At 40.2% G+C, this 16495-nt stretch overlaps 1 protein-coding gene across 1 annotated transcript in view; it reads right to left on the reverse strand.

Annotated features, from left to right (window-relative positions):
- Positions 1-16495, reverse strand: part of TRIM44 (tripartite motif containing 44) — a gene marked incomplete at its 3' end in the record, with an annotated part of 103931 nt that overhangs the window by 75587 nt on the left and 11849 nt on the right. Inside the window, 1 exon segment of the mRNA XM_084236410.1 lies at positions 11712-11786. Within this exon segment, the coding sequence (XP_084092536.1) occupies positions 11712-11786 (75 nt within the window).

Here is a 16495-nt window from a genome sequence, read left to right on the forward strand (position 1 = left end):
CCCGCTCTGTCTCTGGTGAATTCTCTCACCCTCCCACGCTTCTGACTGTACCCAGTGCTTGTATAAATAAATAAATAAATCTTAAAAAAAAAATCACAAACTTCTAGGCACTACTTTTCTTGACTGAACAGAAAAAAAATTCTGGGTGGCCTCATTGTAGGAGGAATGTGAAAGTAGAAGAATGAATCCTCAGAGACACCCAGGACTTATAACAAATAACAGTAAGAGTGAGGACTTCGATTCCACTTTTTTTCTTGCTTTTGTTCCACTTTACTGGAACTAGAAAGACAACCTATGCTTCAGGAATTATTGTGCAGGAAACGGAGGTAGGAATTAACACCGAAGGTTTTAGGGTGCAACTAAACAGAAATTATACTACTTTTAAGTCTCTAAGACTTGCATATACAAAGAAAGTCTATTTCACCTGCAGAAGCTTAAGGCAATTTTAAAACAAGACTCATCTCTCCATCTCCATTCCTGTTCTCTACCCATACACTGTCCCTGCAAAGTCACAGCTATTTATATACTATCAAAACACAAAAGCAAAACATCCACACAGCACCACAAATACTCAGGAAAGGACACTGAGATTTAAGTCTCATGTTGTCTGAGTCTTATTTGCTCCAGAGGTCACAGTAGAAAAGTACATGGAGTTCGTTGTGTAGAGAAAGAGCTCTGAGTATGGGCTTCACTAACTATGCTTGTGAAGCTCAGAAAGGTGAAAGCTTCTTTATTTGTAAAATAAGGGTTGTGATATTCTCACAGGTATTTTTTGTGAAAATTACACACAATAATAATGTTTGAAGAACTAGTACTCTCTGAGCACTCAGGAAATCAGCAGAACTATCCTGGCTCAATAGTTGACATTAACAGTAGACTTGAATATATATGTTCATAAATAAATAGGAACACTTAGAGTGTGCTTCTCAAATGGTACCCCCGAGCGCTCACAGAAAACAGTCACCAAGCAGTTTTCTTAGAGAAAAAAATCCTATGCCCTTTGGTTCCAAATGAACGCAGGAAGGACTATGTCACCCATGCTATGCAGGCACTGTAGAGTCAGGATGTCAAGGGCAAGTCTTCTTGCTTCAATTTCAGAAAATAGCCAACTCTCAGGGAGCAATGGCTGCTGTGTTTTTCAGTTTCATAAGATCAGAAACAATCCTCTTCAATGATAGAGAAGCAAAGCACAGACAGCAGACAGAGGATAAGTCACATTTTGCTCTTCGGCACCTACACACAGTCTGTGGGTGGTCAGTTCCTAATCTCACAGCTTGCCTCTATCATATTTTCTCTCCTTTGCAGACTGACAGACACTCTAATGGCCATGATACCAATCGCCCTTCACTGCTTCTTATCTCTTCCTTACAAGTTCCCACTTTCAGAGAACTGAATAAAAATGTAATATGATTAGTCCTATTTTACCAGATGAAACTGAAGCCTCAGGTTAAGTGATATAGGTAGTAGGTGCTAATATGTGGACTCAGTTTATCTGGCTCCAATGTCTGTCTTCTTCCACCATAAAGGGGAAGGAATGCGTATCATATATATATATATATTTTTTAGCTAAAATCTGGAAAAACTTTATATTGGTACAGTATTCTCAACCCACCTTCCAAAGATAAAAAGTCAATAACTTCCAACACTTACTAATAATTCTATATAGCAATCATAGAAAAGCAATTTATTAACAAGTCATTGGACAAGTCAAACTCTTAAATCTTTGTTTCATCTGTAAAATGGGGATTACAATGTTTAACAATTCAGACTGAATTAGGAATTGAGACATCTATATAATAAAGATCTTAATATTATAATCATTTAAGTCATAGACTGCTGCAGAAAAAAAAGTCATTCAATAAGAAGATGGTCATCACCAGATTGCTGAGTGGATGGAAGGCACAGCTGGGAGACCTGATGGATTTTGCCCCCTTGGCTACATACAGAATCAATCAGGAGAGGTGCAATTCTCAACTTTTGTGTTTCTATTACATAGAAGCATTTATATATAAACCTGAGGTAGGCGGGGAATTGCATTCTGTAGGTTTAAACCTTAAGCAATCACCTTCTTCAGGCCTCCCTGGTAGTGCAGGGGTTAAAGACAGCTCTTGCTAGTCACTGAAGCATGAGTTTGAGCCACAGCCGGCCAGGGAGCAACCCACATGGCACAGCAGACATCTCCTGCCTCGCCCGCTGCTCCCCTCAGCAATATGTTTCAGTGGATCTGCCCATTTTGCTCTCCATTCTCTCTGGTGAGTCCTCTCACCCTCCCACACCTCTGGTCTGCACCCCAGTTCTTGTATCCATAAATAAATCTATCTTAAAGCAAAAAAAGAAATCACCCTTTTCCTTGAATAAACTGGGGCTTTATTTCCTAACTGAATAAGTAGAACTAACAGGAAAAGGGGAGAAAGGACAGGAGAGGAGGCCCTTAAATAAAAGTCTGGGTGGTTTTTATCACTATTATCACAGTAAAGTTTTATATCTAGGTATCTAGTCTCCTAAATTAAATGTCAAATACAATTTTACACAGGAAACATGAAGCATGGTTGCTGTGGGGGAGTCCTGACAGCTCCACTCCCCTTTCCACATTGGCCACGTAATCAGCCCTTCAAGCTTTGGCAGAGAGTATATTATCAAGTCTCTTGTCAATGCAAAGAGGAGCTGGAGCAGAGGAAGAAGGACATCACAATGTGTTAATTTTATTAAGCCATTTAAAACTCAATCCCTCTGCTTTCAAACAATGCTCCAGTCTACCAGGCAGCTCAGGCATCACATTCCACCCTAGTTTTAAAATGCCCAGAGATGACTTGTATAGTGCTTCAAACAGGAGTACTGGGGCTCCAATAGAAAGAGAACAGTTAGGGCCTCCCTAGTGGCACAAGGGGTTAAGCACCGCACTATGAAACAATCCACAGCCTCTGCAGCACGAGTTCGATTCTCTGCAGCACGAGTTTGATCCCTGGCCAGAGAGAAACCCACATGGCGAAATAGACCTCTCCTGTCTCGACCTCTGCTCCCCTCAGCGGTGTATTTCAGTCAGCCTGACTGTTCTGTTCCCCACTCTGTCTCTGGTGAATCCTCTCACCCCCCGCATCTCTGACCTGTACCCCAGCTCTTGTATGCATAAATAAATAAATCTTAAAAAAAAAAAAGAGAGAGAACAGTTAAAGGGTAAAGGTGCAGGAGAAGAGGAAGTAGGGAGGGAATAAGAATCTCGTGGTGTTTACTATAAAAGGGGGATATAGCTCCTAATGTCTCTTAAATGTGACACAGTATCTTTTGTGACTCAATTTCTTTACTTTTCTTTTAATTTGGTGTCAGGCAGTCTTGCTAACTTGAGAGTTTGCTCTATAACAATAAGTATAATTGCTTCTAAGCATTGATTTCTTGTTTCTATTGGGGATATATGGGTATATGGCTGAACACTCCCAAAGCAAATGCTTGACTTAAACAGGCAACAGCACTATAATGAACTAACGCCAGGCAAGGCAGCCATGTTAGGCCCATAGTTAGCCAGCCAGCTGGGAAGCAACACCAGGGGTCCCGACTATGAAGGTCTGAACTAAATTTGTTTGCATGCCACGATCATTCAAGGAGGCAGCAGTGGTCTTTTAAAACCTGTAATCTGTAAATGTCACCAACCCTGGGAAACGTTAATTAATCAAAGTACAGAGCACAGCCAGTTATAAGTCGGTGGCTTATCCTTCTCCACAAGGATTAGGAAGTATCCTAAACTCTATGAGGGCAGGGGGAAGCTGTCCCCACACACCCTTGGCCTTCAGCTGGAAGCACTGGTCGTTCTCAAGACTAAGAGAAAGCTAGCAGCAACCACCATTTATAGGATAATGTACTACAAATTTTAAATGGATTAATTCATTTATCTTCCTAACATCTGTTCCTAAATACTCTGACATATATTATTACACATGATTCAAATCAACAAAAACTTGAGAAACAGACAAGGTAAGCACAGGTCTGCCCAACACAACGTAGCTATCCAGACCGCACCTGTACAAACGCAACCCAATTCCAAAGCTTGAGGATTTCATAACTAGAATACTGCCTCCTTCCACAGAGTTGTGCAGTCATCACCACAATCAAATTTGGAATATGTTCATCACCCCAAAAAGAAATCTTACCCATTAGCAGTCACACCCCAACCTCATTCTCCATCTCCCTCAGCCCCAGGTAACAATGAATCAGCTTCCTATCTCTATAAATTTGCCTATTCTGGACATTCCCTACAAATGCAATCATGAATATTTGTTCGTTTGTGAATGGGCTTCTTTCACTGAGCATAATGCTTTCAAGGAGTTATCCATGTTGTAGCCTATAGCGGTACTTCATTTCTTTTTATCCCACTGTGTGGATATACCACATTTCATTTATCTATTCATCAACTGGATTGTTTGCACATTCTGGACAGCATGACTAATGCTGCTGTGAGCACTGACTGGCATGCAGTATTTGTGGGAACATGTGCCTTCGTTACCCTTGGGTATATACCCAAGAGCGGAATTACTGGGTCATCTGGCAACTCTGTATTTCTGATGAATTACAAGACTTTTTCTCCCAAAGAGACCATTCTTTTGCATTTCCACCAGAAATATATGAGAATTCCAATTTTCCTTCATCTTTGCCAAATCCACAAAAATAACTACCCATGCAACATAAAGCAAGAACTCTTCCTAAATTAGTGCCTCAACCTCCTCATCTATAAAGTGGGGGAATTAGAAGGGAGGGCCTCAGGCTTTGCACTAAGCCCTATATTTATCTAGTGGCATCATGTGAGATGCTGTGACCAGCATGGAGGTAGATGCTGGGACACAGAAAGTGGCACCACTATATGTCTGACTTTGCAATAAATCATTTTCTGCTCTACATGAGTAACCTTAGACAGTGACTGTCACACCTGCCTCCTTCCCTGCCTCCCCCCTCAAAAAAAACAATCTCACAGAATCTGCTTATACCATTAAGAAGAAAACATATGTACCTTATTAAATAAAATTTCCACTTAGCAGTAATGGCCGATTAGCCTTCAGAATTTTCAGTTTTCTAATCTGGAGTTCAAAGATGGAAGCTGATTCAAATGATAAAAATGTGGGCATTGAGGCCTTCAGAACAAGATTACAATACAGGAGGTTCTTACATAGTTCCCAAGGGGAACATCTAAAAGTTAAGTAGAGAGACACTATATTGAAAGAGTCCTGTAGCTCACAGGCAGACTACAACACCCCTTGGAGACCACAGACCATCAGAGACCGCAGCAGAGAAGACATGGAGAACATCAACACATCACTGAACAGGAGCTGGGAGGAGACAGATGCCCAGAGGCTGTGGTCCAGGGCAGGGGACACAGAGGGCAGGGCTGCTGGCTCAGCAGATGGGGAGAGTAGAAACCATGTAGAGGCACACACACCCATGACCAAGGAGAACTTCACACAGAGGAGTTGGGGTGACCCACTCAGGTCAGATCTCCGATAAGAGAAAGAATGGAAAAGGAGCTCTAGTCTGCCCTCTCTCACCCGTGGAACTGGCATGGACCGTGCAGAATGCACCGACAGTGCACAGAATGTCAATTCTCAGATCTCGGACACAGGATGCCAGTGGTGTCACAAACACAAACCAGTCCCTCCATGGTACATACACACAAGCAGCTGAACCCCTCCAGGCCCTTCCCCACCCTCCGGACTCAGGAACTATAAAAGGCAGCTCTCAGTAGCAACAAAGCCATAAAGGTAAACAAAAATCCAATCAAGCCATGGTGCAACCTGCAGGAAAAGTAAAAGTAGTTGAACTCTATGTTATTCCCACAGTTGTTTTTTTTTCTTAAACAGGGGAATTTAAAGTAGCAAAACGGACAAAAATATGTAACAGATGGCTTTTTGAGACCTCAAGGGTATATATGACATCATAAGGAGACAACAACTCTCCAGAATCTAATCACAAAGATATGAAAGATTCTATCTTTCATGAATAGGGTTTAAAATTACTATAATAAAAAGACTCAATGAGTTAGATGAAAATTCAGAAAAGATAAAGTGATAAAAGAGAATGCAGGCTAATCAAAGAGATTCAACAAAACTCAGAAAAACAAATGAGACAGAAATAAAATTAATGAACAAAAGGTAGGAGTTGAAGCTTCAAATAATAAAGCAACAGATTCAGGATGGGATCAAGAACTCTAGAAGGAGCTATTGAAGCACAATAGATCAAATGGAGGATTGAATCAGTGACCTTGAATTTAGTAATTCACAAAGGACTCAGGTGAAAGAACAGAAATAACATGTAAAAAACTAAGATGCACCTGAACTATCCAATTCTGTTAGGAAATGCAAAAAAAAAAAAAAAAAAAAGGGTGGGGGATAATGAGTATCCTAGAAGACAGAAGTGAGAGAGGAGTAAAGAGAGCTCATTCAAGGAAATATAGGGGAAAACTTCCCAATTGTGGAGATGGAACCAATTATCACGTCCAGGAAGCTACAAGAACAATTGTTTATCTAAACACAAGATCTACACCAGGAGACACAGTATAAGATGAACAGTGAGGAGCAACCTCCAAGCCAGTGGGTGGTAGTTATAGCCAACTTGATGGTGGGAGGTGGAGCTTTCTTGACTCCACCTTCCCAGTGAGAGGGGAGATTTGGCAATTAGGTTGCTAGCAAGGAGGGGTGTCTGTAGACAAGCTGCAAGCTTGCCACATGCAGATTCAGCTTAGATCTCAGTCTCTGTTCAGTGGGTGGATTGGGGTAGGACAGGTGGCAGCTAGCCACATGCCCAGCTATAAATTCTTTCTCTCAGCTCTCCCTTTTCACACTCCCTGTGGGATACTGAGAAGTGGAAAAAGCAGGATATTATACATAATTTGATATATATATTACATATATTAAATTTTCTGCCTGAGAGGCAAAGCAGCATAATATTTACCAGTTTTTTCATAGGTATGTCTCAAAGCACGGTGCCCAGAATTATCCAGGCTGCATATTAAAAAAAGCAAATCTCAGAACTACCAAATTAATGATCAGGTCAGGCTCAAGAAAGTACATTTTTTATTTTAACATCCTCAAAATGTGCAAACAACATTTGTTTTCATAGCGTGTTTTTAATAGATAATGTGTATCTATTACTGTGTGCCAGATAACATGCTAATAGGGCTAGGAATGACTTTGTTTGAGAAGTGTAGAAATAGGTCAATGATTCTAATATCTCTCCAACTAATGGAACACTTTTCAATGAATCAACTTGATAACTGAGACATCTCAACTCTATGTTGCATGAATAAACACTTCTCCCAGTGATTTCCTCAGTCTTGGAGCAGGACAAGGATAAACAGGCCGGGCTTGACTGTGTTGACAAGAACTCAAGTTAGGTTTGGCTTATATCCATTACTATTTGTACATGAAAAACCTATCATTTAACAATTAGCACAGGAGAGTAAAGGACTGGGCTGTGATACATGCCAATAATATCAAAAGGATTAATTAAAAAGGATTGTTATGTTCTCTTTCAATTATGAAATGCTATGTAAATGCTACATAAAAACTAGAAAATAAGAAAACAATTCTCAGACCTATTTAACTAATTTCATATTGCCAATTTATTAATTTCAAACTTTGGTAAGAATACTTCTAGAGGGAGAGTTACAGGGGCCACATTTGAGAGGATAAATTCTACAGTATCAAAATATTAACAAGGATCTAAAATAATGGTACTTCGTTAATTTAAAAAATATCTCTAGAGATTAGGAAAATAAAAATAAAAGCCTGATATGTTTAGGGGGTCTTGGATATGACCAGATTCCATGTTTCTTCTCACTCTAGTCAGACAGAATGTAAGCCACTTAGCTCAAGTTTTAAGACGTTTTTTTTTAGAATAACTCATAAGATTAGTATGAATTCAGGATACACCCTGTGTTTTTAACCATTTTCAAGTATGCCACTTATAGAAAACAATGAACAGTGAATCTTAGAAGGAAATAAAAGCAATCAATATATAATAGAGAATGTGGCGGTTATTAACTGCATAATAAGAGGTTAGTTTGATTGAGTTTAGCTTGCTACGCTTTTGGTTCAATGCTTTTCAAGAGACTGGGCAGGGGGAAACGAGGGAATCGATGTGATTTCCAAGCTTTGATTTCCTCTGGGTAAACCATAAAAGATCACTGTATGGTCATTACAAAGAAAAGCTGTGAAGATAAAGTACTCAGAATGCTTTAAATTTTGTAAATGTCCAGTTACACACACACACACACATCCTAGTTAATCACATCTTTTTATTTCCTGAAAGTTCAGCTAAATAAGAAAAAGCTAGAGACAAAAATCCTACTTTGTGCAATAGATGTTTCTGAAGGTTTGGCTGAGAAAAAGTAAGTTTAAAAACTGAATCATGTCAAACAAATTAGGATGTCTTATTTAAAAGACTGCTTGTAATTACATAAACTGAAGAACGCTTGTTATTAAAAGGAAATAATCTCTTTCCACCCTGTACTGGGTTGTAGCTGCCTATAGGTATGCACCCTTTAAAACAGGGCTCACCATAGCAACCTGCATGCACACAACTTCCTCTGCCCCAGGGCCATATTCCCCAACCCTCACTGGCTGATTCTCTTGCTCAGGCTCACACTAGCCGCTGGTGTTTCCCTCTGGCCTTGAATTCAGTCCACTCCTGGACCATATCCGGGGCCCTGATCTCCTCCCGAATCCTGTCCAGGATTCCTTTTCCTCTTTGTGGTTTTGCCATTTCTCTGCTGGACATAGTGGTTTAAAGGAATCCTGTGCTCTCTGAGCTGACTCCTCAGTCACCTCCCTTCCATTGTTCACTTCTTGGCTCTATTTTTTAGCTCAATTTAATTGTTTTCTAGGCTTGAATTTTATGGGTTTTTTTTTTTCAAAGTTGAAATCACTTAGAATTATTCAAAAGGGCTATTCTGGTTATTTGATGAAAAGAATGAAAAAAAAAATCAAAATAAGAGGGAAAGAATAAAGCCAAGGTCTAGCACAATCTCTAGTTATCCCAGACCCACTGAAACAAACTCTGGGGTGGAACTGGGAGTTTACTAAGTCCCCCAGGCTTGAACGTAAATATTCTAAAGACAAATATTTTACACAAAGTGATGCACCTCATTAAGAATTAAGTCTTTATTACTGACACAGGAAAGTGTATCTCTTGCCCCATGGAAAAATATCTAGAATGTTACACACTAGTTAACTCAGGGGAAATTCATTTTACTTTCCCTTTACAGATATCTGTATTTTTAAATCTATAAACATATATTGTTTTAAATCTTAAAAATATGGCTAATATAGGCATCTTCTGCTCCTCTCAGGCATAACTCAGAAGTAAAAATTAACTCAGTTTCCATAGACTTCAGTGTCTGCACTAATCAAGCTTTGTGATGCTTTAGGGAATTCTAGAGGAAGTGAGGCAGAGAGAGTGCTCAGTGCTCCATGACTCAATCAGTGCGTCTATGTAAAGCTGCTGTGCAGGAAATGACAGGTCATAAAGCCAGAGAGAGTCTGCCCTTCTTAAATAGGCCAACATAAAAAGCGGGAAAACAGAAAAGAATAAAATCTAAAAGGTACTGTTGTTGGAAGATACCAATTTATTTCCAGAAAAATTTTCTTTGTTGCAGAAATTATGTATCTATAATGGTCCATTTCCCCTCTTTCTCTCTATCATCTGGCAGTCATTCTGCAATTATGTTGGCCCTTCTAGCTGGTGCCAGGTATACACAGCATATGCATGTGGTAGACTAGAAAGAGGCTTGAAAGTAAAATAGATAGGTGGGAAATACTCTAGAGCAACACAAAGAGAAGATAAAAGAGAAGACAAAAATAATGATTTACATATATCCAAAATCGAGTCAGATCCTAACAATATCCTTCAGTTTATGAAACAGCATGGGAAAATCCCCAGGTCCCCACGGAGGCTCACATAGGACCACCCAGTTCTCTCACCTCTGGCAAGTTTCTCATCAGAAGCATTATGTGCATTCACGAAGGATCCCAAAACGTTTTCCTTGTATTATCATCACTCAGCGAAGTCCTTCTGATTTGTACATATCTTTGACTCTTCCCTGCCCATAAGCATGGGGTGTGGCAGAAACATAAGCACAGTTGTCTCTTTCAGTATAGCAGTTATCCCCAAAGCAGAGAAACTTAGTAAAAAAGCTTCCAGTCATCTTGAATGATTAATTGGCTTATTTTCACAAAAGGAAAACTACTTACACCAGGAGTCTTTCTACTCTGAGCTAAGAAAATAAAAGTAACCCCATTTTTTTTTCTCTCAAGACACACTCTAGCTCTGAAACCCTAACTTTATCAGAAGGCAAGGGAGAGAACCAGAGGCCCAAGACTTTTAAAGATGTATGAAGAGGAAGTTATTTTGTATATTAGTGACTGCAGCCACCTCTGAAGAGGTTGTCACTGTCTGTGGCTCTGCCTCACATTGTGTTTCATATTAGAAAATGGGAGAACAATATCATTATAGGACAGAAAGGAGGCGAAATCCAGGATCAGTCCACAGCATGACTTAACAGAAAGAGCACAGGGCCCTGCAATCAGAGTTTGAGTCTCTGCTCTAAATTATACTAGATCTGGGGCAAGTGGCCCTACCTCTCAGTGTCTCATCAATAAAGTGGGACTAAGCTAACTTTACAGGGCCATTACCATAATTACAAGTGTGTAAGAGGATGGGGGAATAAGAGGTAGAGTTTAATTGGTACAGAGTTTTGGTTTGGGATAATGAAAAAGTCCTGGAGACGAATGGTGGCAACGGTTATACAACAATAAAATGCACTTAATGCCACTAAGTCGCACATGCAAAAATTGTTAGTGGTAAATTTCATTGTGTATATGTTTCAATTTTTTAAAAGGCATGTAAGACTCCTAAGTAGAATGCCTGGTTCTCAGTAGGTGCTTGAGAAAAGCAAGCCTTATTTTCTTTTTATAGAACTTTAAATTGAAAAAAAAAAAAAAAGGAGATGCTCAAAGTCACACAAAATGATGCTTCTTACCCAATTTCCCGAATTAATTGTGAGAGGTTGTGACTCTCAGGCAGAGCCAGCTGGCACAGATATCAGTAGTGCCACAGTAAGTATCTGGGTAGGAGAAGGGAGCTGGTGCAAGTGATGATGCCTCCAGCATGTTCAGTTCCTGCCCCCCAGCCCTGTGTGGCATCTCTCAGAATATCGAACCTCAGTCCCCCAATATCTTGCAAAAAAAAAAAATAAATCTGAGGCACTTAAAGCACTTTCCAGACCAGATTCCAAGCCATGAGGACAAAAGCACACAACTGGCTGCTGGTTCTGTGAGGGAGAGACAAGATACCAGTGGCTCAACTCCCACTGGGTGGGTTTAGAGCTTGCTCCAGTCCTCAGCAATAAGCTGGTCAGTATCTCTGATGCCTCTGGCTGGATTTAATGGACACAGAGAATAGTGGTCTCAAAGGTCCAGTAAAGGAAGATTAAAAATGCACTTGTCTGCAGTTCAGGGAAAAACAATTAATGATTATGTGTTATAAGTCATAAAATAGAGAAGGGGGAAATAGACGACTTATCTCTAGGCATATTACAACACTGCTTGATGGGTAGGCTTAATTAGATCTTGATGCAGTGTTCAAAAAGAGGATCATTAACATCTTTCAGACTTAGTTCAAGGAGAACAAAATACTTGGGGTATCAACACCCAATGAATTCCAAAACATACTTAAGGGTCTGAGCTCTTGGATTCTAACCTTTCTCCCAACTCTATCATAGCTGCCTTCAGTCCGCCTATGTCTTTGCTCTAGAAAAAAGAAAAGTCAGGTTCACTTGTCAGCATTTTGTTGCTCTCTCAAGCACAAACAGCATTTCATGGGACAATGAAATGGGAAGCATTTTTTTTCTTTTTATCAACCAAGAGAACTGAATGAACTATTCAAGAGACCTATGTTGTTCCTCTTCTTCTTCTCTATGGACAAAAGCGTTTGGACATAAATTTCCCAGTGATCTGAGAGATCTACTAGAATGAAAATTAAATGTAATTTGTACAGGCTGCCTCACTGCTGCATCTCAGGGGTCAACTGTGCCAGTGCTCACTGACAGCAGAGGCGCTGCAGAAAAAATTCCCATCTGGGATGTCGATTTCATGACTGATGACTTTTATTTTGAACCTCTGCAAATCAAATACAAAAGCATACAATACTAGATACTCTAATAAAAATAGAAATAAGGAAAATGCCCTGAGATTTAACTGGAAATGGTCTTATAGTGTGTAGATTAAGGATATGGACTTTTGAGTCAGACATAAAAGTTTTCAGATTTGGGGGCTGCCAGCAACTAGTTGACTAACCTCAAGCAAATTACTGATTTTCTCAAAAATTTCTCCCCCTTCTATAAAATTGGGACAATAAAATGGTTGTTTTGAGTTTTAACTGAAATAATGTTTGCAAAGTGATACGAACAGAATGTGTTACATAGCAAATGCTTAATAAATGTCACCTGCCATTATAATAATTGCTGCTGTTACTGCACTGAAAAGATTTAGAGTTCATAGTCCAACAGAAATGTGATGTGAGCCACAAACACAAGCCACATATGTAATTTTAAGTTCTCTAATCAGAAAACCAAAGTAAAATTAATTTTAATGTATTTTATTACATCCATTTATACAGTTTATATTAAATTATATATTACTTATTTATATATAATTTATGTGTTCATTTAATATAATCTATAATTTAATATATTTTACTTAGTATATCAAAATATTATCACTGCAACATATAATTTCAACATGAGATATTTTATATATTTTTCTATACTAGGTCATTGAAATCATTTTACACTTATAGTTCAATTCAATTTGGTCAAGCCAAGTTTGGTCTAGCCATGTTTTTTTTAATGCCCCAAAGTCACATAAAGGTAATTATTATTATATTGATTGGCACCAATTTATTTAGAGCACAAACTCTAGAGTCACACTGCCAGATTCAATCCCAACTATGAGTTATGTGACCTTAGGCAAGTAACTCAGTCTCCCTGTCTGGATTTCTCTATCTGTAACATACCACTAATAACAGTATTTATTTCATCAGGTTATAGTAAGATAAAATGAGTAATATCTGTCAAGGTATTTAAAATAAAGTACTTAAGGGCCTCCCCGGTGGCGCAGCAGTTGAGCGCTGGGTTGCGAAGCTGCCTGTAGCCTCTGCGGCGCCGGTTCGATCCCCAGCTGCTCCCCGGCCACCAGAGGAGGGTCCCACATGGCGTGCAGACCTCTCCTGCTGCCCGCTGCTCCCCTCAGCAGTGTGCTTCGGTCCTTCTGCCTGCTCTGCTCCCCGCTCTGGCTCTGGTGAATTCTCTCACCCTCCCGTGCTTCTGACTGTACCCAATGCTTGTATAAATAAATAAAAATAAATCTTTTTTTAAAAAAAAACTAAAATAAATAAAATAAAATAAAGTACTTAAAATACACACACAGAGAGACATTATTATTATTGTCTATAGCCTTCATAATGTTTTAATTCTTTATAGATGAGAACTACTTGATCTCTGTATCTGTGCCCAGGATCTAGGATGAGTTTGAAAAGTCAGCTGAGCAAATAAAAATGCAATCTTAAACCATGAATGCCTTAATAATAACACATTACATGGGTATAGCACAACCTAAAATCACATAAATGTCTTAATTTTTTTATCTTGACTCCCTTATGGCATAGGAGAAAATCACCAACTTCATTGTACTGGTGATGAAAAGGATGTATTCGGAAGTAAAATGACTGGCATTTTCATAGGGGAAGGACAATAAAGTACAGTATAAACAAGCAGTACAAATATCTCTTACTTTAAATTGGCTACAGAAGGAGTGAGATTTTCCAAATTTGTAGGCTCGATTTCAATGCCTCCAAAACAGGAAATACTTAGTAAGATAATGTCAAATAGATTAAAACATACTCAGGGCTAAATCTTTTCCCTCTAACTTCCTTTCACTCCCAAGTCTATATGTGGTCTTCAAACACAGTTTAGCTGACATTCCCATTCTAACTATGACTCTAGATTTTAATAATTTGTATTTTTTAAATGATGGTTTACAATACCCCTCACACCCTGTTCTTCACCAATTTAAATCTTTACTCTCTCTTTAATCTTTCCCAACTAAACAGTTGGGAAAAGGAACCGGGAGATCACACACCAGGGAGAGGGTGAGACCTGAAGTAACTAAAAAGGGGTTAAGTTGCCAGACACAATCCTGCTTTTATGAGATGATCAGACAATAAAGCCTGTCTGGTGATATCATTCCTCCAACCTGCTTCTCATTGGCTGAACAACAGGTCACTTGTCCCTGGAAAGCTCTGTTCCCCCACATCCCAGCTGCCAGCGCCCATTTTAAGCTCTTTCAGCAAGAGCCCTGATATATTATGATTTTCTGCCTGGCTCTAGAGAACAGAAAGGAATGCACCAAACTGTGCCTTACAACATTCAGAAAAGAAACAGCATGATGAAGGAATCCCTAGGAAGCAAACAGCCTGTTTGCAGACAGATGTGCCTTGTGTGGAGAGATAAGGGAACCCTTACCCTTCTTTCATAAAAATACAGTGTGTCAGCAGAATCCTTCCTCCTTTTCACAAAGCATCAGCAGCCCTGCCTACCCAGAGGGGAGAGAGGAGATGCACAGATACTCGCCCTTTGGGGAGAAATTCACCCATTCCACTTTCCAAGCCCACTCTCTTTGAGAATATTCTCAAAGATTAATTGGGGTCTATACTGAGCCAGCTTTACTCAGCCTCTCAATTGGTGGTGAAGAATCCCTTCTCCAGTGGCTTTTATTTTATTTTATTTTTTTAATATTTATTTATTCAAGCATACAAGAACCCTGGTACAGGCCAGATGTGCGGAAGGATGAGAGGATTCACCAGAGACAGAGCAGGGAACGGAACAGGCAGACTGACAAAATACACGGCTGAGGGGAGCAGTGGGCGAGACAGGAGAGGTCTGCTGCGCCATGTGGGACCCTCGCCGGCCAGCCGGGATTGAACCTGTACTGCAGAGGCTGCGGACAGCTTCACAGTGCTTCACTCAACCGTTGTGCCACCAAGGGAGGCCCTCCAATGGCTTTTAGCCCATAAATATAAGCATTTGCACAGAAGGGAGAGGCTCCTTTGGGTAGAATTGACCAAAACAGCCTCAGGTCTGGGGTAAAAGAACACATGGAGGACGTCAGCCTCAAACCCACCACTTTTCTTTCTTGATTTCCCATTTTCTTCCTGAGCTATGAGGGATCTTGTGGACAGAGGCTCAAGCTAGCACACCCACTCTCTCTCTCTCTTTTTAAACATTATTTATTTATTTATATTTATTCATTCATTCATTCATTCATTCAAGAACTGGGGTACAGGCCAGATGCATGGGAGGGTGAGAGGATTCACCAGAGACAGAGCGGGGAACAGAACAGGCAGACTGACGAAATGCACTGCTGAGGGGGGCAGTGGGCACGACAGGAGAGGTCTGCCACGCCATGTGGGACCCTCGCTAGCCAGCTGGGATCGAACCCATACTGCAGAGGCTGCGGACAGCTGCACAGCACTGCGCTCAACAGCCTGTGCCCACCAGGGGAGGCCCATAGCACACCCACTCTCTGGGTACATTCCTCTCAGCCACCCCTTGGCCTGGGACCTAGAAATGCACAGGTCACATGTAGAGTTTAAACCATTTGCAGATGGACTCAGGAAGAGGTTCTATCGACCCTGGAATCAGGTTCAGGACATTCCATCAGGTAATTCTTGGTCCGAGGGACTTGGAGAGTGCTAGAAGGAAGGGGCACGGTTAGAGGAAGGACTTTCTAAAGTAGATGAGTCAGGGCAGACACACAGGGTTGTCTGGGCCTGAGGGTGATATTTAAGTATGACTCTCACCAAGCCAAGGGGTGATATCATATATTTGTTAATTATGTATTTGCAGAGGGCACTCATTAGGCAAAAGGCAGCCAGGAGATTGTATCTTCATATCTCCCTAATTGTGGTTGGAACAGAACAGTTATTTCTGAAACCTGTGTTCTAATTGAGAAGTAAACCAGGATAAATAACAAAAGGCAAGCTAATTCTAACCTCTAACATTTGGTTCTGTGAATGTCTGTATTCCACTATGTCAATCTTTGGGGCAAGCACTGTGACTGACAAAGAAATGAGACTGTGCTGATTTTGCATTTTTCCACCTGCATTCCACCCAATGCAGTCCACAAACAAATGAGTTTAATGTCAGCACATCTTGTTTATGCACCTATATCCTCCCCCAAGAGAATGAAGAATAAAAAGAAACAAGTGTTATGTGTGACAGCCACCTCGCGAGGGTTTGTTCAATCTATGGAGATGTGAAGTGTCTCACAAAAGCCAGTTCCTAGGGCTGAGTCACAATAAAGGCAAAGGACAAATGCCTTACATTTGGGGATATTCTTTACTATCCACAGCACTTTCACATGCTCTTTCACTGACATTTAAAAATAAACCTAAGGGCCTC

The sequence above is a fragment of the Talpa europaea genome, assembly GCF_964194135.1.
Source record: "Talpa europaea genome assembly, chromosome: 1".
In the NCBI taxonomy this organism is placed as follows: Eukaryota; Metazoa; Chordata; class Mammalia; order Eulipotyphla; family Talpidae; genus Talpa; species Talpa europaea.